The 27,417-nt window shown below is 39.6% G+C and overlaps 1 protein-coding gene across 4 annotated transcripts in view; it reads left to right on the forward strand.

The window, feature by feature from the left end:
- Nucleotides 1–23,651, forward strand: part of VCL (vinculin) — a 106,758-nt gene extending 83,107 nt beyond the window's left edge. For 3 of the 4 annotated variants that reach the window (XM_090058636.1, XM_090058633.1, XM_090058634.1), the window contains exons 10-21: nucleotides 688–863; nucleotides 1,723–1,913; nucleotides 4,202–4,401; nucleotides 5,340–5,468; nucleotides 6,715–6,864; nucleotides 7,774–7,882; nucleotides 10,366–10,668; nucleotides 11,258–11,382; nucleotides 12,474–12,659; nucleotides 18,902–19,105; nucleotides 19,780–19,884; nucleotides 21,115–23,651. In XM_090058636.1, coding sequence (XP_089914762.1) covers nucleotides 688–863; nucleotides 1,723–1,913; nucleotides 4,202–4,401; nucleotides 5,340–5,468; nucleotides 6,715–6,864; nucleotides 7,774–7,882; nucleotides 10,366–10,668; nucleotides 11,258–11,382; nucleotides 12,474–12,659; nucleotides 18,902–19,105; nucleotides 19,780–19,884; nucleotides 21,115–21,261 — 2,025 coding nt within the window. In that variant the 3' untranslated portion in view covers nucleotides 21,262–23,651. Of the gene's footprint in view, nucleotides 1–687; nucleotides 864–1,722; nucleotides 1,914–4,201; nucleotides 4,402–5,339; nucleotides 5,469–6,714; nucleotides 6,865–7,773; nucleotides 7,883–10,365; nucleotides 10,669–11,257; nucleotides 11,383–12,473; nucleotides 12,660–16,214; nucleotides 16,428–18,901; nucleotides 19,106–19,779; nucleotides 19,885–21,114 lie in introns of all 4 variants that reach the window. The other variant, XM_090058637.1, reaches the window with a different exon arrangement.
- Nucleotides 23,652–27,417: the final 3,766 nt, after the last annotated feature.

Here is a 27,417-nt window from a genome sequence, read left to right on the forward strand (position 1 = left end):
AGAGGCTTCTGGTTGTGGGGGATGGGGCCAGGCTGGTTTTGCATCTGTGTCTTGCTGGCTTCCCCTGGGTCCTGCTGCCCCTTGGACCTGTCATCCTTGACAGGTAGTCAGGAGCAGATAAATATTAATTTTCTAAATTTTTTAGGGGCCCTGCAGGCCAGATAGAATGGCCTGGCTGGTTGGATGCTGCCCATGGGCCATATTTTGCCTCTCCCTGACTTAGCAGCTATGTTTAAGAAACTATAAAACAGTCTATTAATGTAGTTATCTTGTTTCCTTTATAAGAATAATATAAGGGACCTTTTCTCTTCTGAAAGAAAAGCATAGTCTTCAATTGTTGCTTTTGTTCCCATTTATTTAGTTTAGGAACTATTATCTATCATCCTGCTTAAAACAGTGGTAGAAAATGCTACCTTGTCTAAAAAATAGAGATATAGAGATACAAAATGGAAGTAGCTGCATTGTACTAGTTAAAATAATGTCAGTGCAGAGGGGAGAGTGGACAGCTGGGCTAAGTTGTATGTAACTTTGTATGCTTGGGCTCATGTAACAAATCAGGCAGGTACTATTAGGGGACATCAAGGTATGGCATCAGGAAGAAAATGTTTTAAGAAATTATTTTGTTTAAAAGATGTTTATTGCAGTAGAAGGCTTCATCTTTATTTGTACATTTTCTTTTCTTTAAAGAACTGGCTTGCAGATCCTAATGGGGGCAGTGAAGGAGAAGAACATATTCGCGGAATTATGGCTGAAGCCAGGAAAATTGCAGAACTTTGTGAGGAACCCAAGGAAAGAGATGACATTCTGCGTTCCTTGGGGGAAATCTCTGCTCTTACCGCCAAGCTGTCAGATCTACGAAGACAGTATGTAGTAGTATCATGCCAGTTGTTATATTTGAGTAAATATAGTTTGCATATAGGAATTAGCTAAATAAGGAACTAACAAAATGTGAAGGGGGGCAAGGAGGGGAGCAAGAGAGAGAGAAAGCTTTTGCTTAAAAGCATTCCTTCAGGGACCTGTGCTTGGCTAAAACCTGTTTCTATATCAAGTTTGAAAAGAAGGGATGTTTATACATGTGCTCTGGGAGTGGGGGCGTGGGGTGCTTTAATTAGAGTGGCTTTGAGAGCTGCTCCTAATTAAAGCATGTGAAGCATCATGTGTATCAGCATCCCTGAGCTAAAAATGGCAGTGGGGGGTACTTTTAACTAAAGCTCATAGAATGAACTCTGATGCACATGATGCTGGAGTCTGCTGAAGCACAGTAATTACCATGAGTTTGCTCCAGTGTGTTGTAAATACAGTGCATTGGAGCAGCCTTGCTGTATGTGTATAGGCGCCCAAGGGATGGGGACACGCTGCGCTTGTCAGCTGTCCTCTTTAATATGGCATAATTGAATGCACTGATTCCTCATTTTGCAGTTGCTGGAATTTTAATTTAGGGTTTTCTTGAGAGACAACCCTAAATTTTGCAACCTCAAACTGTTTCTACTGATGTTTTTCATACTGTGTAAATAATTTCTCCTGTTTATCATTCTCAGGTTTTGCCACAATGACTTGTGTACCATTGTTAGGCTTGCTCCTTTCTAAAAAAATAACAGTGAACAAAGTCATAGTAAACTAAGGAACAGAATCACAGTGGAACCTGTACTGAAAAAGCATTATGCCTGTTGCATCAAGTCCAATGGAGCTTGTGGCTGTAACTATATCTTTTCTTTCTCTTAGTGGGAAAGGAGACTCTCCAGAGGCCCGTGCATTGGCTAAGCAGATAGCCACATCACTGCAGAACTTACAGACTAAAACTAACAAAGTTGTAGCAAACACTAGGCCAGTTAAGGCTGCAGTCCATTTGGAGGGCAAGATTGAACAAGCTCAAAGGTGGATTGACAATCCGACAGTTGATGATCGTGGAGTAGGTAAGGTTTTCGCTTGTCACAGTTAACCCTACTAATGAATTCTAGTAAGTTTCTCCTGAGGAAGGAACTGAACATCAGTCTGATAGCACTTGTTTGGATGCTTACAGCTGTGGAAGGGTCTCAGGAGGACTAGTTATCTTAGGGTGGGATTTTCCAGTTTTCAGACTTCCTGGGATATAGTGGTTTCTAAAGCATTCTGCTCCTGGAAGAATGAAACTTTAAAGGAGATGACCATTTATCTGAATTTTTCCCCTTCAATTGGAAATAAAAAACAGAGACATTCCAAAAGAGCACAAGTACATGCTTAGCTACATTTGAGTATTTACAGTAAGGCAGGAGCCTTGCAAAGAACCAAAACTCACTTGCAGTGGGCACAAAGTAAAGTTATTGTCAATAGGTACAAGAATACATTATACCAGAAATGTGTAAAAGGGAATAGTAAATATTTGTGATGGCCATAACTTATTCATTTCTTGTTTGGTTAAAAATTTCTGTCTTAATATTACCAATACATTAATAGGTATTGGTTTTGTTTTCATTTTAAACATGTGGCTTCCAGGTTTAATCCTGGGTTAGTCTCATGTGAAGAATTTGTAAAGAATATACCATATCAGATATGCGCTGTGTTAAATATATACAGCATTACTGGAAGAATTTTTGGCCTGGTATTTTTAGTCTAGTGATAATGTGACAATACTTCTGCAGTGTTTGTTCCCTTAACGAGGCACCAGCCATGTCACAAACAACTTTACACATTTACACTTATTCCTAGCATAATGTTGTGATAAGCTTTGATTAAAATCATGACATGTAAACCTGATTTTATTTTATAGTTGTGTGGGCCATTTTGCTGGAATTTATTGCTGTTATCTATGTAAATACCCATATTGTAACCCCCCACGGCTGTGAGATGAGTGGAATTGTTAATTCCTACTGCCAGATAAGAATTGGGCATGATGGGATGAAATGCCACATTAATATCCACATTTCATGATCATGGCTAATCCTTAAACTGCAATCTAAATATTTGTTAGGGGTTCCAGCAAGACTACTCAGCCAAAATAGGAGGCTTCACAAAATGTTGATGTCAGCACTGCACAACTGCTCCTGTATATTTTGGTCCTGTGACAAAATTGTCTTACTAAGAGCATGGACAGATCAAGTACACCCTGTAAAAAGATCTGGAAGAGACTTACTACAGGTTTGGGGGTACCTGTTTCATCTTTTGGCTGCTAACCAGCAGTAAGGAAGGTTAAATGACAGTAATTCCTTCACTTTCACTCAAGGGTAAAATACTGCTGTTGTACTTCACTTACCAAAGGTTAGAAAAAGATAAATTAAACAGAGCAGATCAGCAAGTGTGCTCTTGTATGTCCCCATCCTTTACATAAGTGTAAATGAACTTTTGCCCATGCCCCCGTTTTGAACTCCACAACTTGCAATATTAGCCAAACTGAGCGCATCTATGCATGAGCTTTATGACAGTGTAGACTAATTAGCTCCACAGTAAAGCATCACCATCTCCATGTGCACCAGTATTAGGGTGTGGTAAATCAACTCCACCGTAAGATAGTATTGTTGGGAACAGTACTGTCTTGTAGCAGAGTACTTATGTGCACTGGAACACATATAGGCCATGACAGGGGTGGGCTGGGGCACAAGGGTGCTAATGTGCAGGGGCTACCTGCTGCCTACCCCTGCACTTTAGCATCCTTGTGCCTCAGCCAGCCCTTTTGCTGCCCGACATTGCCACCTGGAGCCTGGGGCTGCCTCCTAGGGCCCCCTTCCAGCCTGGGGCTGCTTTGCCCGAGCTCAAAGTGTTGTCATCCTGGGGGCACGTGTAAATGCTGCAACTGGGAGTATCTTATTCCAGCACAAACTGCACTAGAGTTTATTGCTCTGCCTTAATTGCACATGTAGAGGTACCCACTGTGTGCAGTGTGAGAAGTTCATGGTGAATTAGCACAGTAGGAACATGAAATTATCTAATAAATACTCTGTTTTTGCCAACCCTTGCTAACTGAAGATGGTATGGCCTAATGGGCAAAAGAAAAAAAAATCTTGAAGAGACTTGGAATTCTTCACATGGCTTAAACTGCAATTCCTTTGTGTAAACTCATGAAAGATCCTTCATCCCAGGTTCTGAGTAACCAGAAAGTTAAGAATTAGACTGGTTATAAGAGACTTCTTTTTTAGTTTGGCCCTTAATTGCCACTTTAGCAGTATGTCTGAGTTATTGTCTATACTTTTTGGCTCTGCATATTACTGATGTCGTACTTATACTGCAGGCCAGGCTGCAATCCGGGGACTGGTTGCTGAAGGTCGTCGTTTAGCCAATGTTATGATGGGACCCTATCGCCAAGATCTGCTTGCCAAATGTGACCGTGTAGAACAGCTGGCTGCCCAGCTTGCTGATCTGGCAGCTAGAGGAGAAGGAGAGTCTCCTCAGGCAAGGGCCATTGCTGCACAACTCCAGGACTCCTTGAAGGTAACACTTTGCTACAAGTGGAACTATCACCAGTTCATGTACCACACAAAATATTGGTGGTTGGGAGTACTCTTAGTTGAGGTATGTGGATGACATACAAAGTAGGAAGTAACTTGGGAAAATCTACAGTGTTAAAAGACTCTGGAGGTGTCTTGCTGACCATGGGTTTCTTCACTGCTTGAGATGTTAAATATGACTCTTCTCAAAGGACTTTATTTCATTTAGGAAGGTATTGATTTGGTGGGATGGACGCATTGATTCGGAGTCTGTTCTTGCTGTCATTGCAGATCAATAATAGGTTTGGTCTTGTACAGAAAAAGGGTGTTGGGAAAACTGGTCATGTTTTTCAAATTCTCATTCTCTGCCCCCCCAAAAAAGGACTGCTTGAAGAACATAGGGTCTCTAATTAAGCCATTCATTGTTTAGCCTCCTGATGCTGTTTTGTAATCACTAAGTGCATTTATACACGTTTGTCTGCTCCAACATGCTAGAGATCCAGCACGTTGGAGCAGACTCAATTAATCGAGTCTGCTCTGCACACAAGCTGACATGCCCGGCACTGCATCGCATGCATTTGTGTAAACAGCAAAATGCGTGTCAGTGCTGAAAAAATGGCGGCAGCATGCTTTTGAACTAAAACACCTTCAATGTGTTTTAGTTCAAAAGTGCACCACCGCCATTTTCTCAGTATTGACACCCATTTTGCCGATTAATACAAATGTACAAGCTGTGGTGCCGGGGGCTTTTAAAAGCACCTGACACTGCGGTGCAAGCATGTGTACAAATGCCCTAATATCCCAAGGTTTAATGTTACAGTGGTTTATAAATTTTTACTGAACATGCTTCTATCTCAGTGGTAACCACTTTATATGGCACTATTTTCTTTGTTTTTGCAAGAATACAATTCCTGGGATTACTAATATAAACATTTTTTAAAGGATCTGAAAACAAGGATGCAGGAAGCAATGACTCAGGAAGTTTCTGATGTCTTCAGTGACACTACAACTCCTATTAAACTATTGGCAGTGGCAGCCACAGCACCTCCTGATGCGCCCAATAGAGATGAGGTAAGTGCTGTAGAGACTACAAATAGATTCTTGTGGGTATTTCGCTATGCAGCTTTACATGAGAGAAGATCTTGTCCTTTGTTGTCATCCATGCTCATCAATATTGCTATTGTGAGGATTCTAATGCAAACTGCTCCTAGGTTAATGGAAGTAATTGATTGACTGATTACTGGAAGTAAACATTCAATAGAAACCAGGATATCTATGCCAGACATATTCATGTTTAGATGCTTCCAACTTTCTTTTAACTGTTTGTTTATTGGTTGGGTTACCTACAGTAGTGTTAATTTCTCTACATGTAAAGTTTTGGTGTAAGGAGACCAGAGCAGATAATCAATTTGTGCCAAGACTCATCAATATATTAGACCTGTTTTTTCCAATACGTAACCCATTTCATGTGCCTTTATACAGTATCTAAAACACTTGGCTTAGAAGCTGTATTTAACTAGTTTTTACAGAGAGCCAGAAAGATTTTCCAAAGCCTGAGAAATTTGGCTTTATAGGAGAGTAACTTTTATCAACATTATAGTATGTATTCAAAAATATAAGTGGATGCAACTGTAAGACTGGATATGTGTAGAGAGAGTTCTTGTGTAGTGTTTTGGTTTCTAGGATAACTATCCATTTTCTTATAATTTTGTATGAAAAATGTTTTAATTTTTATTTTCTATATTTTTAACTCAAAATTCTAAAACAATTTTAGAAAAATCTGTCATCTTTATAAGAATGACAGCTACAGCCCTGGATGCATTGTTGTACATTTCTTGTTGGAAGCCTAGTTTTGGAAGTCAGACTAATTTCTTTTAGGCATATGGGTCCAAAATTATTTTTCCCACACTGAGTGATTAAAAAAATAAAGAAAACAAAACCAAAAAATGTTTTAACATATAGCATCAGGAATTCCTGACTAGTACTACTAGGATATAATGTACAAATATCTTGCATCCATGAAAATGTTAAAACACACCTTGCCAACAGGACAGGATAGATTAGTAATTTAAATCATCTGATTAGGAAAAACTCTGCTCTAATCTTGGGATTATAAATAAACATTGTTGCTGCAGGATGTTAATTGATTTAATGCACCAAGCTAGCGAACAGAAAATCTTGGCTTCAGTGTTTAATAAAAATGTGTTACTTGTGTTGATGCTGTGGGGACAAGGATGGTGTTAGACCTAAATAGAGTAGAAAATACTTTTGAGACAGTACATTGCTGCTTATATTTTTCTTCTCCTCTGACCTCTAGGTATTTGGTGAAAGAGCAGCGAACTTTGAAAACCATGCTGCTAGACTTGGAGCTACAGCAGAAAAAGCAGCTGCTGTGGGAACTGCTAATAAAACTACTGTGGAAGGCATTCAAGCAACTGTGAAATCAGCGAGAGAACTTACACCTCAGGTCTGTTTGCTTAACATCTCAAATTCTAAAACATTATTTTGCAGAGAGAGACTCCAGAAGAATTTCTTTGTGGTCCTGTTGACCAAAACAACATTTTTGCATTGGCATTATGTTGGGATCTAACTAACAGGATTATTACTAGAGTGTCATATTTGAACCGGAAAGCTTGCTTAATAATTGTTTTCCAACTATTTAAGTTGGTCTAATAAAAGATATCAGATTCACCCAAAGAACCTTGTCTGCCTATATTATATTTTAAGGTGATTAAGATCCACTTTTAAAATAGATCTGTAAAAAGGAGGATAGTATGTGTAATAGATAGGACAAGCTAAAAGTTAGAAATAGATTTCTTTCTTTGACTTTTGGCCAGATATTTCAGTGGCTTACCTCTTAGCAAAATGACCTGCAAAACTTTAACATTTTGGTAGTGTTGAGGTGATGTTGTTGCCATGATGGTCCTGGAAATATCAGTGTCAAGAATTCTTACCTGCAGAACTTAAAAATGTCTGGGTAAGAAATAATGCTCTGTAAAAAGATTTTTCTAATTTGGGTGGTCATATGAAAGTGTAACTATGTGCAGCATGTATAGATTATGTTTGATATTGCTACTCAGAACAGCAAAAGCAAATGAGCATGCTCTCAAAAAATGGATTTGTTTTTGGGTGTATGTGCAACTGCATAAATAATTGCAATTCCAGATAATCTAGTATCTAGGGGCATTTTAAATCTCCTTTGTTGTGCAGAGTTCTTTATGCAGCCAGAAGGCTTTTACAGTAAAACTAAAACTGTCAGATCAATATTGAAAATGAGTAATTGGGCACCTAGTCAAAAATGAAGTACATTTTAACTGTATGTAAACTATTCCTTTGTAACAAATGCTACATATTGAAGGATATCTTACTTTGGCAGGTAGTATCAGCTGCTCGTATTCTGCTAAGAAATCCTGGCAATCAAGCTGCTTATGAACATTTTGAGACCATGAAAAATCAATGGATTGATAATGTGGAAAAAATGACAGGTAAATTACAGAATATTTTATACCTCTTACTGCTTAGGTCCTAATATACTTTTTCTGATGCTTGGATTTACAAAATATGCATAAAAGTAATAACTACAAAAGCATATTTTTATATATAGAATAGAGCAGACATGTGCCATAACACAGAAAAAAGCCTATTTAGCAAAGTTTCTTGTTGTATAGATGCCAAATTAATACATCTTGTTTTCTACAGTTCTAAACTACATAGGTATGTCGGTTCATTTTTTTTCTACATGTATTTCCACATTGTGGTATCTTTCCACTTGGTATTGTAAGCATGACCTTTTGTGATGAGTCTGTTGTAACTAGCTGATTAGCAGTAGGTAACTATTGACCACTTTTAACAGTGCATGCATGTGTTGCTGCTGATATGCTGTAGATGAGGCAAGCAAGACTTGGTTGGGGAGGGAAATGAAGCAACAGCTTATTAAATAGAGCATAAAACTAAGTCCCAATTAGAGGTCATTGCAACATAAATCTGATGAAACTGAGGTACCATCTGATTACACAATTGCTGGTCAGCCCCCATAGTACGATAGGTCCTGATACTGGGCATGACCAAAACCTTTTATGTGATAGAATTCAGTTGTCTCTGGTGTGTATTCCCCCCCCCCTTCCACCCCAACAGCATTTAGCCTGGAAGCACTACACGTTTTTAAGTAAATCAGCTGAAAGTACAGTTGGAGACTTGCAGCTCTTTCCTCATATGCTAATGCTCCATTGTTATCAGGAATTCTTTGACATGTGGAGTGCCTAGCAAAACTGTAAAATAAGCCTAAAGAAATTTATAGGTGGAAATGTTTGTTTTGTCTTAAGCTAGTTCTTTGCTCCAGCTGCAATCTACAGTAATTATCCAGGATAGTATGAGCTGGGTATTATATCAACTGATGTGGATCATATGCTATAACCATAGAGTGTGTAGTGAAGAAAAACAACAGTGGACATCCCAGGATCTGTGTGTAAGCGAAGTGAAAGTTCAGTTTGGTACTACACCATTCTCTCACCTTCCAAGCATCTCCTGCCATGTGTTCTGATATAACTGTCGAAGTGTTTGAGTCCATTTCCAGAGGATGACAAGTACATTAAATACCGATGAAATTTTTGTGTCTGAATCTTCATGACACTGAGGCTGCTTACAGACATAACTCCCCCCCCCCCCAATTCACCCAATGTCTTTATAGATTGGACACTTTAGCTGGGCTTTTTGGTGCCTTTGTCTGATAGTTGATTGAATCAATTTTAGATAAAAGCACCAAAAAGCCCTGCTGAAGTGCCTGAGCTTTACAGATGCTGGGGAGCTTGGTCAAACTAATGTTTCCTCTTCTGGTAAAGCACTGTTTTTGGGGGGACTTTTTTTCCCACCACATCTGTCAGTGCCCTGAGTGAGGCAGACACAGGTTGGTAAATCTAAAATATCAAGGGGGGTCACTTTTGTTCATGCCGTAATATAAAGAAGCATTTTAAAGTCCAGTTGAGTCATAAAACTATGGTCTTGAGTTTTTCTAATGAGTTTTCAGTCAAATAATTTTTCTTTCACTGATGTAGCTTGAGGTCATAAAAGATATGGGGTACCTAGCAAGTAGTGACAGGACTAATATTTTTCCTGACTGAATAATATTTTTGGACTAGCCTGGTATGAATTGTCCTTCACACTTCTTGATAATGCATGTTTATCTTGATTTTTTTTTTTTTTTTAAGATGCTTGTATCCCTTCCACTGTGTTTATATTTCAAATGTATTGGGTTTAAATTACGAAAAATCCCCCAACACTTAATTGTTAATTTCAGTTCTCTTCCATGTTGTCAGCTGTATATTCAGTTACTTCCAGATTTTTACACGATGGCCTGATTTTCTTGAGTCTGAGACTTTTAGAATAGGCAATCTCATTGCTATGGCTATCTCATACCAGAACTTGGGAAATGCAAGAAGTTTCTTCATTTCATATGAGTAGAATCCATGGTGGTGGTGATTAGTGATAAAACAAGGATAGAAAACGGACCACTGAATTAACTGAAACAGGAAGTAAACTATGATAGTCTTACTGGTTAATGTGAAACACCAACGCAGCAGCAAAAACACAAATGCAGCAGTATTTTGTCCAACACAAACTGTCTATAAACAGGGAATGATTTGGGTGGCTGAGTAGCAAGTGCACATAATCAGTTTCACACAATAGTAGTTCTAGATGTTTCATTTTCCTTGTTTCTGGGTGACCTATGGCAGTGGCTAGAAAACTCATTTGTCATTATAAATAAAGAAGATAAATGCTCCATCTTTGCATTACTGAATGTTATGTTCTCTGCCACACTTCATGGTTTGGAGTCACCTTCATCTAGAATCTGTATGTAAAGGAACTTAACCATCCAGGAGAGAGAATATGTCCAAATATTTACAATCTCTAGAGCCCTAAATATCCATTTGCTTTTCTACGCATGAAAGAGAAACATTAATTTTTGTCTTAGGGTTGGTGGATGAAGCAATTGATACCAAGTCTCTGTTGGATGCATCAGAAGAAGCCATCAAGAAAGACCTTGATAAATGTAAAGTTGCAATGGCTAATATCCAACCTCAGATGCTCGTAGCCGGTGCCACCAGCATTGCTCGGAGGGCCAATCGGATCTTACTGGTAGCAAAACGGGAGGTTGAAAATTCGGAGGATCCCAAATTCCGGGAAGCTGTTAAGGCAGCCTCTGATGACCTCAGCAAAACTATATCGCCAATGGTAATGGATGCTAAAGCTGTAGCGGGGAACATTTCTGATCCAGGTAAGCATTAAAAAAAGAGTAGAGCTCAAGTATTTTTTCTACTCAATACTTTTGAAGTACTAGTGTAGGCTAGGAGAAAGATGTAGCCATTGTAATTTCAGAACATGCATCCTTTCAGGTCCTGCATTGTTGTGTGGTGGATTTAAGATTTGTACCACTTAGTACTGGAACCTGCTGCTTAAATTTAGTGAAAAAACCTTCATTGAATTCAAGGTTCAGCCACCTAATTTGATACTTGATCTGTTAGATAAAAGCTCCTTCATAGCTGTTCTTGATCTTTGTCATGGTGGATTATTTATAAGTGGCTGCTGAGGACTATGTGTAGCATTTTCTTTAGGATGACAAAGTATTGTTTTTTGTAACTGGAGGTACTCAAAGTGGATTCCTACTCAGCCAGAATGAACATATTAAAAATTAAAAACTTCTGGATATAGTTCTGGCAATTATTAAATGCCCTTAGGCAACATATTTTTAAAGTTACCTGAACAGCCAGGTGTTTTGTAGAATGAAAATACTGAAGTTGTGGTCTGTCAGTCAGTTGGCAGGGTGGGTTATGCAGACTCGATTAATAATTGGATCATCTGTTCAGGTTTGCAGAAGAGCTTTCTGGATTCTGGATATAGGATTCTGGGAGCTGTAGCAAAAGTCAGGGAAGCCTTCCAGCCTCAAGAACCTGATTTCCCCCCTCCTCCACCAGACCTTGAGCAGCTTCATGTAAGTGTCCTGTAATTTATCAGTAATGATACATTCAAGTTGTATTGGCAAAGTATTGATTACGTGTAGTGACAATGAAAATTATCAGGCTCATATTAAGTACAGTCATGCTGCTGTGCAGCTAGACTTCAGTTTTTACTTAAAATAACTTTTGGTGGCACTAGTTTTAGACCTTGATGTAATTAGGTTAAGAATGAAGCACTTAGGATTTTGCTGGGCTTTGGAGCAGACTCAAAAAGCACAATTTTTCTTGAAGCAGATTGGAGAGGGGCAGTCTCTAACTCTACTCCAGTGTTAGCTTTATAGCCTATTACCAAGACCTTTAAGTGCATTTGGAACTCGAACTTGAAAAGGATGTAGCTGACATGTTAATTCCTTTGTTAAATTAGAGCAGGAAATCTTTCAACAGGAAATCAAGTAATTTACTACATGTGTTCTTTCACACCAGTTGTACTTTTTTTTTTTGACCATTCAAACAGAAATATCATGATCTCACTTGGTTTTCACGGAAGAAAAAAAGTGTTTGGTTTTACCCACTATTTCACGTTTTCAATCCCTTATTTCTCTCCTCTGACATGAGTTACTTAAAGCCTAATCTAGTGTAAAATAATACTCCAGAAGGTGACCTATGGGAAAATAATGCAGGCTTTTCTGCCCATTGCTCTTTCACTGCCCCACAAAAAGAATCCTTTGAATCTATGCATGTCTCTGGTCACATACATTGTGCAACAGCCTTTCAGAGTAGGGTCCCTTGCTATTACTCTACATCTATCTTACAACTAAGCAGCTGCCACAATTCCAGGACAAATATTAATGTTTAATGTAAGAGTGTTATTGATTCTGACCAAACTGAAATAATTTACTTGGCTAATCTGTTTGTCTTTTGAATGAAGTAGTTGTATTTGACCAGCTACACCACAAAATTAGTGGTCCTGCATTCAGTGTGTAAAGGAATAAAATGCTATTAATAATCTCCTTGCAGTGCTGAACTTTATAAAAACAAGGAGAAAGCATGAATTCTCCACATGTCCATTGACATGACACCATATAGTTTCAAATGTACTGAACATACCCCTGTGTTTAATGCTTAGCTAACTGATGAACTTGCTCCTCCGAAACCACCCCTTCCTGAGGGTGAAGTTCCCCCACCCAGACCACCTCCTCCAGAAGAGAAGGATGAAGAGTTCCCAGAGCAGAAGGCTGGAGAAGTGATTAATCAACCCATGATGATGGCTGCTAGGCAGCTACATGATGAAGCCCGAAAATGGTCCAGCAAGGTAAGAAGTGAAGCATATATGTGAGCTTGTTTCTACTGTTTGCTACCTCTAGCCAACTAATGTAGGAAGGGTGTTTCTCTGGAACCCCCAGTTAAAGATCTTGGACTGTATAATTGCCCCTGGCGAGTGGTTGGGCTAAATGTCCAAAGCCAGCTGTTGACATGTTTTTTTTCACAGCCTGAGCATGGAGGTTGGTTGAGATTCTATATATGTCACAACTCTACAGATGGATATTTGCCACAGAACTGTGCTGCAGATTAGACTTCCATTTTTCTGGCCTTTATGGAGGTGATGCAATTTCCATACAAGGCCTCAAAGCAGTATGTGTGCAAATCCCTAAACAATGGTGGTAAGAAACAGTACTTACAGCTCTTGTTGGGTGTTGATTTTTGAAGACTAATGATGTGAATTTCAACAGAAGTATTATTAACTAGTTTGCTGTTGAGCATTTTAATATCCAAAGTTAATGTGCCTGTCCCACAAAGCAAAAGTGCCTTCTATAACTTGTCAGTTCCAGAAGCTCCTCCTGCTTTCCTCACCCAGTTGCAAAAACCTTCCACTGTATACTGACTGCTTTTATTATAGGGTACTACATTTTCACTACTAAATTCTAGAAGGCACTGAAAGGGTATGTGTTGGGGCTAAAGAAAATAAATAGATATATAATTAAATAAAAGGTCTATTGCAATGATAGTTGTGTGTGTTATATGAAAACATAGCTGTTACAGAATCTGCAGCTTGCTGTACTGAGAATGCAGAAGAGCTGCTTCAGAAGTGAGGGGACATGGACTATGAACTAAATTGGGATTTTGATTCCTAATTAGCCCCCTCCGCTGGTTTAACTGTTAAATCATATCAACAGGAGCAATGAGAATCTCTTCATCTCTGAAACATGCAGTAGAACAGCTGCCTCATTCCTATATGTCTAGGGGGTGCTGTGATGCACCACACTGTATGTAAACCTGCACTTGCATTCAGGCTCGCTCTTGTATTTGTGGTCCTTCAGTCCTGGTTAACATAGAACTATCAACATTTTAGTTGTTCTATGCTGGGGAAAACGGGGACTATATTAAATCAATTTCAGGTGGTTTGTGTGCGAATTATAGAAATCAGTCAGGCCTTTAGTTGGGATGACTTGCAGGTATCTCATTGGTTTAACTCTTGGCATAAGCCATCTGTCTCCAGGATATGGATCAGCACAAAACCACTTTGGGGCATTTTGTAGCAGTTAAACTTTTCTGGGGAAGGCACAGTTTGCTGAGTCACTTTGTTTGCTATATTTAGGGGCGGGGGAATTAAACTTCCACTGTTTATTCTTCAGTAGGCCACAGATGTAACTGGCAGGCCAGGCTCTAACAGGTTTTCAACACTGATTTAGCAAAACCTACTTTGCTGGCAAAATGAAGAAATATACACTTGTAACAAACGTTGAACCTTCCAGACCTATTTTGGAAACACTTTTTAAAGTAGAACGGCTCTTTGAGTGAAAGGACTGATTGAGTTTCTACTTGCTTCAGTGAATAAAGTCTGTGCATGTTTTAGCTGAAAATCCATCCTCTTTTAATTTGGCAATCATTATGAACGGTAGTTTTGAACGTTAGTGGTTTGCAACATCCTCTTTCTTTTAAAAACAAAAAACCAAGTGCTTAGTGCTCTGGATTCTAAAGCTGATAAAACATGATATGTACTAAAAAAGTTTGCTTGGCATATGTAACTTAGACATCAAGTAAAACACCTAAAATGTTTACCTTCCAGAGCACAACACCAGAGCTTCAAAATTCACTAAACTTGCAACTTGTCCTGTAATTAACATGAGTCAAACTTGGTGTTCTTGGTATACAGCAGTGTTTAGGTAACGTCAAAAAGTCACTCAAACCAAAACAAAAAGGAAAAAAGGAAGGTCTCCCAGCTGTGAGTACAGCTGCAGGAAATGGCAATGATTTATTGACCCTAGTACATGTCCAAGGTACTATTTTTGGATTTTTTTCTTGCTCTGGGTTCAGTAGTGCTTTCAAGGAAGCTATTAAAAAACAAGGGCTTTGCAGCCACAAGGGTCACCTTCCCACTGAGGATCAAGTATGCAACTTGAGAGATTATGAAAAAAGATCCAACTACCCTCAAATCTGATAAGTTTGCCAAAGGGTGGCGAGCCCTTGGTGTAACAAGCCAATCTTTCATCTTATTTTTCGAAGTGTCTGAGTTTACATGCTTATATCTGTATATGGAGGGGTGTCTGAGCTATTTTTTTACCTGGAGTTTTGATACTCATCTTTGTAAGATTCTGAAGTTAGGCAACTTCTCATTTTTTTTAGAATGTCCTTTTGTCCCCATTAGACCAACACGGCACTTCTAACCACTTCCTGATGGGGCATTAGGGTTTTTAACTCAATTAGGCTTCAGCAGAAAGAAGTAGGAAGGCCAACTTCAGAAGGATTTGTATTGTGTGATACATGTAAGATATCCTTCATCAGATTAAGACTTCTGTTTGTTTATTTTCTTACTTTGAATTAGCCATGTACTAGATGTAGTTTGTCCCTTTCAAAGTTTTTTTTTTCCTGGTGAATTTTTTTCCTAAAAGGGATGGTTCTATGGCACAGCAAAAAATACATACCTCCTTGATGAGCACTCTTTGATTTGTTCCAGTCTTTGCCTACAGCCTAAGAAATGTGATTAGTAAGTTTGTATAATAAAATGGTCTTGGACATTTTGGCTATGCTTACTTTTCAAGCAAACAACACCATGCTGTGCTGACATTATTTCATCCCTGTATCATATGATCTAGACTTCATTTGGCTTGAATCCTTATTTAAAGAAAAAGGAAGCAATGAATGTAACATTGTGGCAAAACAATATGGTCCTTTTTTCTAATTTTAAAAAGATTTTATTAACTGTGTTGTTTTATTAATTACTTTTTTGGTCTGTTAATAATTACAACCCTCCTAACTTAATTTACCACAAGTCTCACCTTTCCTTGTCATAACCCTTTTTGTTGGTTTTCTGCAAATCCTGAGACACTTCCATTTTAATTCTTGCAATTTATTTGCTCTTAATTAACAGAACAGCTTCTAGCATTGGTATTACCTGACCCTATTCTTATCTCTTTTGGTCATCCTTATGTGAACCAGTATCCACGTGAGCAACAAAGCCTTTCATCTCCATCAGTCCCAGCTCCTTGTTTCCAGTGCATGCTTCTTTTTGTGTCATAGGTTGTTTTTAAAACCCATTTATGCTACCGTTTTCATATCTGGAAAGTGTTCCGAAATTTCGGTTTTTGTGTAAACCTAGTAAATGGATAAGAGTGTGTGCTCACACCTTTCAAGCCATTGTAACTTTTCTCTTTTTACTTTTTTAGTAATGTTGATTCACAGGTAAAACGTTTGTTCCCTTTCTGTTGATCCTTGGATTCATGCCATTCCTCCTCCTCACTTTCAGTCATCCTGTCGTTTCCTAAGAGGATGTTTGGTTACTAAACCAGCTCAGTTCATGCTCTTTTACCAAATTCTGCTTCTCATACTAACTGTCCCTGTTTCTCCACCCTCCCTACCACCTGCAAAGCCTGATGTGACTGGGGTTAATGAAGCCACTGAGGCTGGTGTAGATATAGATGAGGAGGATGATGCAGATGATGCTGAATTCACCCTCCCTTCTGACATTGAAGATGATTACGAGCCTGAGCTGCTGTTAATACCAAGCAATCAGCCCGTTAACCAGCCCATTCTGGCCGCTGCTCAGTCTCTACATCGGGAAGCAACCAAGTGGTCTAGTAAGGTACTCAGTTTCCCACGGGCAACTGGTCTGTGTGCATCCAAGCCATGTGGAACGTTGACACATTTGCATCACTCTTGCTCCTTGCTGGGTCCCATGAGTCTGAGTGAATAAGTTTGTCTGCACTTCATTTTAAGGATTGAAAGTGGCTTCACAAGTTTGTTAGGTCTGTTTGTCAATGCTAGATTAAGGCTTGATTTGGGTCACTTAATACCAAAAGGCTTCCTTACCCTTTGCCTCTGCCTATCTTTCTGTAAATGGCAGTGTAAAAAACCTTTTACATTGTTTTTTTCTGACCACCTGTGAAGCCATGATTTGGTTTCTCAATGACTTCAGATTATAACTGAATATACATCATTCAAGAAGTCATTTAACATGTCTATTTTGCTTTGCCTCTATCAGTGGCTTCAACTAAAATATATATGGACAAGGAATGGCTTTGTATGGCAGCATTATCAAGGACTGCCCGCTGATGTGCACTTGGCTGTAATGCAAATGCTGGCCTTGATGAGAGAACTCTTTAAAGAAGCTGCACTGAATGCATTAATTGCTGAATTCAGACTATGTTTATATGGTACCAGTGGAAGTCTAAGCTGCGGTTCAGACATTGACACATACTCTGTCATTGCATTAAAACACAAATAAGTGTTTGCAGGGCTGGTCACCTTTTTTTTTTTTTGGAACTGGCATGCTACAACATGTAGGTTTGTTGGGGTCCAGTAACTGAGGCTAGGTATGTATATGTGATCTTTTCTTTTCTTTTCCATGGAAAGAGCTTTAAAACAAAATATTCCCACTCTCTTGTCCTTTTCAGATTCTAGAGCTGAGTAACTTGTTAGGGGGCTTCATAAGTGTAATTATTAAATGTTTCTAACTGCTTTATTTTTCTACATGACTGAATAGAAAAAAGTGTATTAGGTCAGTTCTCTCTTTTGTTAGAACTGGGCCAGCCATTGGATTAGGAAGCTGTTCATGGTAACAAGCAACCCATCTTTTTATATCGCCCAACATCTTTGTAACCTTCAGTGTCATGTTTTGGATGTCCTTAAATTTAATAGCACCAAACTCTGGAGGTACATCCACAATGAGGAGGGAAGATATTGGCTCAATCAGATTTTCAATGGGCGCTTCTACACGGGACACTTTGAGCACAGTAGACTAATTCTACCGTGTGTTAGCTCAGTGGGCAAAACCTGTGCTAATGCGCAGACTTAGTCTACTGCACTTTAACCATTAGTTTGCAGTAATGCACAGTAGCATAGATCCTGGTGCATTGTTAGTATCTGTCATTACAGGTACTGAACATGTGCTATAATTACAATGTATTAATGAACATGTCGATGTGCCCAGTGTGTACTTTTTGCTACAGACTTTCTTGATCTCAGAATGACCTGCTTTGTGCTGAAGAAAGAATTGTATGTAGAGAATTGCATTCTTATTCCTCAGCTCACTGCTAATACTTCATTCACTTAACCACACATGAATAATTCATAGCACTTAGTATTTCACGTATTGCTAACATTTTATAGATACATGAATCTGACTATACTAACAACTGATTGACTTGGTCTGAATTCTTACTCCAGGCTTCATCTTTGGAATAGATGATGAAATGCATTCTGCTTTACATGTTACTTTCACCCATTACAAGTAATTTTCAAAAGTATTTCACTGTAAGTTCCTAATTTAAAAGCAAACAAGAAACCCTTTCCCCTTAAAAAAAAATGCTCACTCTTAAGGGACTGTCTTTAAGAAAGTTCTTTATGCATTAAAAGCTAATCTATTGGAGCTTTTTTGGCTTAGAATTCAGATACATTTAGCTTTTTATGATGAAACTGGCAAAGAGCAATTTAAAAGAAAAATTATTTAAAGATGCTTCTATTTGAGAATGTGAACTTAAGTGACAAATCTTGCATACATTGTAAATCCTTTTCCTGCTGTCTTCTATAGATACTATAGAATCAGTAGTGCAGTAGGGCAGTGCAGCTGATACATTCGTGACTCAGTTTCTGATATCATTTAACATTTTTATATTAAAGTATTCAGTGTTTATTATTAAGCTTCAGTTAATTGGTGCTGTTTGGTTTAACATATGTTCTTTTCTTGGCACTATTTTTAATAATGCTGCTTTTATAGAGGAAATTAGGAATGTCTAACACTTAACACACTTCATCTTAAAATCTTGACAGCAGAATAGTCACTTCTACTCAGTGAACAAACTAACAAGTCAGTGCTCCTTTTCCCATTGTTCAGTTGTTTCACTAAGTGTCAAAGAAAGTATTCCACAAATAATTTAAACATATCTTCAGTGCTCTTCCTGAAGCCTTTTCTTTTCTTCTTCTTTTGGGTAAACATTAATTGTTCTTCCTTCACTTGAGAGAAGTAAATGTAGAGGACAGCTCAGGTGTGGTTTACTTTTCTGCAATTTTTGGATTAACACTGCAATTGTATAACACCATTATGTTTGTTCTCTGCAGGGTAATGACATCATTGCTGCTGCCAAAAGAATGGCTCTGCTAATGGCAGAGATGTCCCGCCTTGTGAGAGGTGGCAGTGGGACCAAGCGTGCCCTTATTCAGTGTGCGAAGGATATTGCAAAAGCATCAGATGAAGTAACTCGACTGGCCAAGGAGGTGGCAAAACAGTGCACTGACAAACGTATTCGAACCAACCTCTTGCAGGTAATTCAATCTAACCTTGAAATATGCATGAAGCTCTTGCCTTCTTCCATCCTGCTCTTTTCATCCCACAGGTTCAAAGTTTGCTCTGTCTCCTTAGCTCCCACTCCCAGGTTGGTTCAGTTTTAAGGCTAAAGCTTGGAAAGTTTCACTTTCCTCAACTCCAGTGCAGTGAGCCCTTTTTTGCAAGATCTGGCTTTATTTACAAAAAGGAGAAGGGTGTCGGTGTCCAAAAGAGACACTGAAAATTCCATACTATGGAGGCATGTCTGTACTGTTTTTAATGCCCATGTAGGTGTCCTAGTCATGTCACAGTATATGAGCAATGCTATAAAACATGCTAGAGCTTTTTCATAATCTGACAGTAGGCCACAGCTAGAGTTGTTAGAGTAAAAAACCACACCCTCCATTCTTGATGGAACAAACCCTAGAGGGACTGTTTGGAGCAAATGAGAAACATCACTCCGTGTTCCCATTGTTTGAACAATTGCCCAGGCTTGTCACGAGCCAAACAATCATTAGAAATTAAGTTCTTAGTGGCATTAGGCCTGTGCGTGTCTACTTCTATCCATTGGTAGAAAACCAGCAGGTTGGAGGGGCGGAGGTAGTCAGCAACGTTGGGATATCCAATGGTTAAAGTTAAACTGAGGTGATGCATTGTATTTCCTACCCCTTAGGTCTGTGAGCGAATTCCAACCATCAGTACACAACTCAAAATCCTCTCTACTGTCAAAGCTACCATGCTGGGCAGAACTAACATCAGTGATGAAGAGTCAGAACAGGTAAGAGCAGTGAAAATTGATTGTAATGTAGACCCCTGTGAAGGGGATTGGGTGTGTGTTCTGTATATAATCAGTTTTGTTAGATAATCAGACCTATTAGTAAGCAGAGTTGCTGACTGATTCTCAGTCTTGGGGTACAGTGAGGTCCTTTTAAGGGTGCAGCAGGTTGTGCAGTATATCACTGTTAGGTGTGCAGAAACCTCCATATGATTTGCAACAAGGCTCTCCAATGGGAGTGTGGCCAGGGGCTGCATGTTACACATGTCATGGGCCCCAGGATGCACACTTATGCTGTGCAATAAGCATAAGCCCCCTGTGTACTTCCATGCTGGCAATTACCTCTCTCTCCTTCTACCACCATGATGTGGCAATTTTTCCCTCACTGCATGGAGACAGTGTCCCCACTCCCCTGATGCTGTTACCACACAGATGGCAAGCTCACCAGGGCCTCCCACTGTTCTGTCTGCCCCAGAGACCCCAGCTGCTTTAATTGGAGCAATGGGAGCAGCAGTGGCTGGGTGGACCACCCAACTGGACACCCTTGACTTACAGGATAAACCCAGAGATTTTGTATAGGAATCTGTTGCGTCAAACCCATTCTGACCTGTTGTGGTCATCTTGAGTTCTCTGCAGCAGAAGAATTGTGCTCTTATTTTTCTGTAGTCAAGATTGAAAGCTAAGAGCTGAGGGTTGCCTTGAATCTAAAAAAGTTTAGAACCACCAGTCTGAGAGAGTATTCACTGGTGCCCTCTGGTGGCTAAGTAGTACCAGTTTAAAAAAAACTAATTGGCCAATCATTGAAAATACTGTTAGAGCGCCCCTTTTAATAATCAGCACCTTCATCCTGTGAACTGTTATTTTGGTTATAGAATATTTGCAGGCTTTCTAAAAACATTTTCAGGAGCTACAAATCAATCAGCTTTTTCTCATTCATTAGCTTTTCTTAGATTTTTCAGTAGCAGACTGTGAAGAATTGGAAAGTGCCAGAGACTTATTTGATGCTTAGAGTGATTGGACTTGCACAGCTGGGAACAGATGTTTTACATTTGACATGGTATCGTGAAACTTTCATAGGCCAGAATGACCTAGCATAGTGTTCCTACTGAGAGTTCCTAGCCTGAGTGTAAATTTCATGCTACTGAATAAGGAGTTGCTTGCCTGAATGTGAATACTGTTCTACTATCCACTCTTTAAGAAACTGAAACAATAACTCCTTCCCTTTCTCTACAGGCTACTGAAATGTTGGTTCATAATGCCCAGAACCTTATGCAATCTGTAAAGGAGACCGTGAGAGAAGCAGAAGCAGCATCTATTAAGATTAGAACAGATGCTGGATTCACCCTTCGCTGGGTTAGAAAGACTCCCTGGTATCAGTAAACCGCCATCACATAGTATTGTATCCTGTAACATAAATGCCTTTTTTTTTTTTTTTTGAAGCAGCAGAGAATTTTTACCAGCGAACAGTGTTGTAAACATGGGCTTAAAATTAGCTTGTGCCAGTGTCCCATTTTGAGGGCAAAAAAGAGGAATATGCATTTTAAGTTTTTGGAAAGCATTTGGTATCCAACATCTCACAATTGCTTCCAAGATGGTGATAGCTTTTTATTTTACTTGCTTTTGAAGATATCTCTTCATGGCTTCTATAATCCCAGAAACACACTTCATTTATGCACTGTGTATTGCAGTAGTTTCCATGGGGTGGTATGAAACATGGACCTCACTTTCCCTGGAATTGGAAGTCCGGAACACTAACAATGTTACTTAGCTGTTTTGGGGAGAGGGGATGTGGAAAAATTGGCAGTGACATAAACAAATTAGCTTTGCAGTAAGTTTTTAGCTAGCTGTTCTTGCATAATGCAAAAGCATTGAGAGGTGTGTAATCAAGTTAGTTTTCATGTGAATGATCCCTTTTTTTTGCTGGTGGGGGGGAAGGAATCCCATTGCTAAAATAATCTCTTAGGCTGCTACTTTTTTGCCTAGCTACAATACCCTAGGCCAGCTGTATTCATATACTTCCTGTTGCCACTAGCAGGCAATCTGGAATCTGAACTGTGTTATACTGAAATGATTGGCAATGGAGATTTGTAGCACTTGGGTGATAGCTTAACCTTTCCAGTTTCAGAGGCCTTAAAAATTAAGGAGCTCTTCTTGCCATCCCCTTTGGTAGAGTATTGAGCTGAAAATGTGGAGTCCACTGGGCTAGATGAATCTGTCAGTATTCAAAGCAACCTTGTATGGGCAAAGTGCTTGAATAGAAAATAAATGTATGCTAGCTCCTCGCCATTGAAATCTGAGTATTCTAGTCATCCAAGGCAGAGAGGGCAGGTGGAAAGATAATGCAAAGTTTCCATAATGCTTTGCTCCCTGCCCTGAACTCCATGATGGACTAGCACCATACTGGCATTTTCCAGGCTGAGCAAAGGGAGGGCGAGTCTCATGCAGTCTGTTGGCGTATAAATCTCTTGAGAGGTTTTTTTTTTTCCAAAACTGGGCCGTACAACTTATTTTATAGACTGCAATCCTATATCCCCAGTCCTGCTGGTAACTAATAGAATCAAATTGTCTTTATTCCCTTATATTAAGAAATAGCTATTTTTATGCTACCATAATGCTACATGACTGCTTTTTCAACATGATCATGATAGCTGCTCTATAATTGTATTCTTTTGGCATTTAAAAAAGGAAAAACAAGTTACTAACACTTGTTAGTCAGAAAGGGCCATTATGTATTTGCAAAGAATACTTGCAAGTTTATTATGCATACCAGCATTGACAGCATAATGGCACCTTAGTTTCCATTTGGAAAAGAATGACAAATGCCTCATGCCCAATCCACCAGTAAGCAAGTGCCCTTGCTGATGAACATTGATTTAGATACAGTCAACAGCCCAAAGGAGAGGAAGTGGTATAGGAACAGACACCTTTTATGTCTGTCTGCTACATTTACTGTACCCTTACCAATTTTTCTCTCTCCTTTGTACTATTTTCTAAAAGGGAAATTCAGATATTTGAACTACATTATAAGCTGCCTCAATGACCTTAGCAAGAGAAAGCACTTGTTCATCCTTATTTCACTGCTTTTGTCTGGGTATTACAGAACACACAGTACTTAGGATCCTTTCTTGGATTTCTTCAGTAACTACCTTCAACAGAAGGGTGGAGTGAGTCAGAGCCTTAACCCCAGTATCTTGCTTTGGTTGGTTTATATCAGACTCTTAACCCTATTGTAATGTAGTAATTTGTATTTAACAGTAAACAACACTGAACAGGGAAGAGACACCCTTGATGGTCTTCTGACTAGTCTTCCTGTATTTTGTTTTAAATCCCCTATAATTCAGGCATCTCTGTGAGAGTTCTAGCATCACTGTTTAGTTGCTTGATTGATATTAATGCAATATTACTAATGCCTTTAAATACATAATGGTTTATGCCAAAGATCACTCTTTGTTTTAAGGAATGTGTGGGGAAGAGTTGATTAATGTTTGCTTTTGATATTTCTTCAGAATGTTTGCTATCTGTGTTCTTAGAGGAACTGTTTTCTAGGAGCTGAGATACTGTACACCTTATGCAATTTGTGCTTTCTTGAACACTATTGGTCCTCAGACCTACAATGAAGCAAAAATTTGAAAATGACCTTGAATGTTGGTTAGAAATGTTTTACCACTAGAGAACTTTGTTTATAAACCAAAATGTGTTGTATATTCTAATATTTTCAACTTTGTTCCTTTGTTCTGTTAAAACAAAATAAAACTGCATTTGTACAAATATCATGTTGTGAATATTCACAGGGATTTGCTTGGTAAAAACTCTTTTTCTGCTGAAAGAGCAGATCAGTGTAGCAAAAGGATGCTGAGTTGTCAAATTATGCACCCAAATGTGCCTAGGAAAGCGCGCGCACATTTTCTAAACATTCCGACTATAAACAGCAACACATGCTCTTGTAGAAATCACAGGCTCCTTCACAGTTGCGGTTTAACATTCAAAATTAAACATCACCATGGAAACAAGATACGGTTAAGAGAGATTTTGTACCAACAACCATAGTTATAGCAATCCAGTGGAATATTCTCCTCTTCATTTAAAAGCTGGCAAATCAGTACCTTTAGAAAAAGCCTCAGACAGAGTGAGAGCATTTGGATCCTTTCTAGGTTTGTACTGGCTTGTCCAGTTTTGGAAAAGGCATTTAGTACCCTGTAGTCAACTGTAGCAAATCAAGTTCTTTATAGGCTCAGCACTCCAATATTCTACACCAGCCAACACAAAGGAATAGAAATTTGAGGTGGGATTTTCTTGATTCTTCCACATAGGCTAGAGAGGGTCATCTTGGTAAATGCATACAAGAAGTAATCTTGGAGCTGTTTACCCTCCTCCCATAGGTTCTGCTTGAGGCAAAGATTATTGTCATGAAGGTAACTTCTATCCAGCTAATGGCTGCTTCTGAACAACAGAGCTCCTGCTTATCTTCTTGATCATCCCTGTTCATGATCCAAAGCCAGACAGAATGTGTCCTTTGCCACTGAGCATGAAGCTTGTTTATAGCATGTGTGGGTTATAGCACTCTGTAGCATGGGGAAAGGACCTACCGGGAAATGAGGCAGATTGGGGGATAGTGGGCTGGCAAAGTTCATGGTCAGGTGGGTTGGAAACTGGCTAAGGGTTGAATCCAGACAGGTCGGTATCATCTTGGTGGGAGGTGGCCAGTGGTGTTGGGTCCATACTGTTCAACATCTTTATCAGTGATTTAGATGAGGATGTGGAAAGCACACTGGCAAGGTTGGTGTACAGTAGTAAGTTACAGGGAAAAGCAGTCACGCTAGGGGATAGGATCTGTATAGGATCCAAGGTGACCTGGACAAGCTGGAAAGATGGGTGGAGTGGAACTGGATGCAGTTCTATAAGGATAAATGCAGAGTGCTTCATCTGGGGAGAAGTAACCAGCAACATGAATATAGGTTAGGAATATAGGTTAGGATATATATCTTGGTCAGCATGATGGCTGAAAGGGAAGTCAACAGAGCTGATAGCATACTGGGATGTATTAGTGTGTGCATCGTGAGCAGGGCTAAGGAAGTGATACTTCCTCTCTACTAGGTGCTGGTGAGATCCCAGCTGGAGTACTGTTTCATTTTGGGTGCCAAACTTCACAAAAAGAGGTGGAGAATCTTGAAAGGGCCACAAGAATGATTAAGGACCTGGAGGACAAACCTTATGATGAAAGACTAAGGGATCTGAAACTGTTCAGCCTGGGGAAGAGAAGAGTAAGGGGGGACTTTGTGGCTGTCTATAAGTATGTAAGAGGTGACTATCAGGAGCTGGGAGAAGCTGTTCACTAGGGTGCCCCAGGGGAGGACAACAAGCAATGGTCATAAACTGTTAGAGGATCATTTCAGGTTGGATGCAAGGAAGAACTTCTCTATGGTAAGGGTGACCAAAATCTGGAATAGACTTCCCAAGGAGTCTCCAACCTTGGAAGTCTTCCAGAGAAGACTGGACAAACACCGTTCTGGGATCATTTGATCTCAGCAGTATTCCTGCCCAGAGCAGGGAGGTTGGGCTTGATGATCTTTCGAGGTTTCTTCCAGCCCTTAATTTTTGTGATTCTTCATGGTCTCACCTGACCATCCAAACTGACAAAAGAACTCTTACAGCACTGGTGGAATTAGGCCATGGTGGTGGTTTGTTACTTCTGTGTTAGGCTAGAGGAGAAATGCAGTGAAGATTTGCTCAAGAAGCAGACAGACGGTCTTAGTTCTAAACTGCTGAAGGCTACTCTGCAGCAGAAGGGGTGATAGCCGTGTCACAGCACAGACTTAGAGAAGAGATCAAGGCTATGAGTGAAGGTGACCTAACAACTTAAAGAGGATGGGGAATTGCTGCTCAGGAGCAATATACCCATGACATCTGCATGATCCTGTTAACAATAAGTGATAAATTACTAACTCTAATCCTGAATGAAACAGGGTTAAAGTTGCAACGTCTTTGCTACAGCCTGGCATTTGAGAGGGATGCAGTTGTCGTATGCCTGTTTATACCTGAGGTGATCTGGTGGCTAAAACTGTTCATCGTCCTTGGGCAAGTTCTTACCAGGAAATAAGTTGGTAGTGCTCATGGTCCCTCTTTCCTCTTAGGAGCAAGCAGGTTATAAGCCCACACACACTCTTGTATAGTCAGTACAGTTATGGTCGGTGTTGTGGAAGAGACCACTAAGCCCAACACAAGTCAAACTGGAGATCCTTTGCCACTAAGTAGGTTGCTAATGTCTTAGGTGATCTTCACAGAGGCTGACAAAGCTGGTATATATAGCTCCATGCTGTCACACATTACCTAATAAGTGGAGGTGACCAGTTGGAACGCAAAGGTGAACAAGCTGCAAGGTAGACTTGGAAAAAAGGACACCAACTCTCTTCAGCCTGCTCCTCTGGCAGAAAGTGAAAGATACTTCTGGATTAAATTCCAATCTTCTGCTGGAGTAGGTAACAGCAATTAGGAAAAGCTTCTGAAGTAGCTGCTGGAGCTCAGAAAGTGAGCACAATGGGTAAAATGCTGTCATCTACTCTTAAAAAGCTGAAATATTCAGAGCTGCATAAGAACATAAAAGTTTTGCTGGTTGGCTCAGTGTAATGTCTTTAGGTGCACACTACTACTTTGTCAGCATTCCCATGATTCACCATCAGCTATCAAAACAAGACAAATGTGCTAAGCATGGATGGATAGAGACTAGCAAAAGGGCTTCACTCAAAAAAAATCAAAGGTGGTACAAAGAAAAGGCCTGTTTCAAGATTTCCTACTCAAGAAGTTCTGGACAGAAGTAGGGTTACCAGTATAAAGGGCTTATTTTAATCTACTCTGGCCATCCCCCCAGTTACATTTTAAACTGCTAAAAACAATGGTGGTTTCTAATTTCACTAAGCTCAAGGTTTGTCCTTTGCTAGGGCAGCAGTAAGGTACAAAGGATGAAAGAAAAAGATCAGCAACCAGATTAACCAGAATGAGGGCTGCTGAGAAAGTAATACATATGCAAAATGGATGCATCACAGGCCAGTACCCACTGCAAGCAGTTCATGGCCCTTAGAGCCCAAGTTCAGAATATTTTGATCAGAGTAGCTGAAAGGAAGAGCATAGAAAGATGAAGTTATTGCCAAGATTGTTCAGGGAAAGAGCACATGCCTTCACTGAAGACTAGCTGCCTGTGGGCATAGCTCCACATGCACTTTACTGTGCAGGAGACTAATTTACTGTGCAGTCAAGTGTCACCATCTACATGTGCACAGTAATTGGGCTGGTGTAGATTAATTTACAGCACCACTGGATAGTTCTGTCAGATGCAGGTACTGGTAATGGTGGAGTCTGGGCTTAAACACATGTGTAGACAGTGAAGTTGGAATTATTTTGCTGCAGCTCAAATTGCAGCAGAGTTTATTCAATTGCATGAATTGCATGTATAGACTTGCCCCCTTTTTTCTCTAGTTGAAGTTGATGGTCTATGGAAAGAATCTTAATTGGAATTCACCCTCTTGGGAAGAGGCAACTGGT

Source organism: Crocodylus siamensis, chromosome 7 (assembly GCF_052110815.1).
Source record: "Crocodylus siamensis isolate JL-2025a chromosome 7, ASM5211081v1, whole genome shotgun sequence".
NCBI lineage: Eukaryota > Metazoa > Chordata > Crocodylia > Crocodylidae > Crocodylus > Crocodylus siamensis.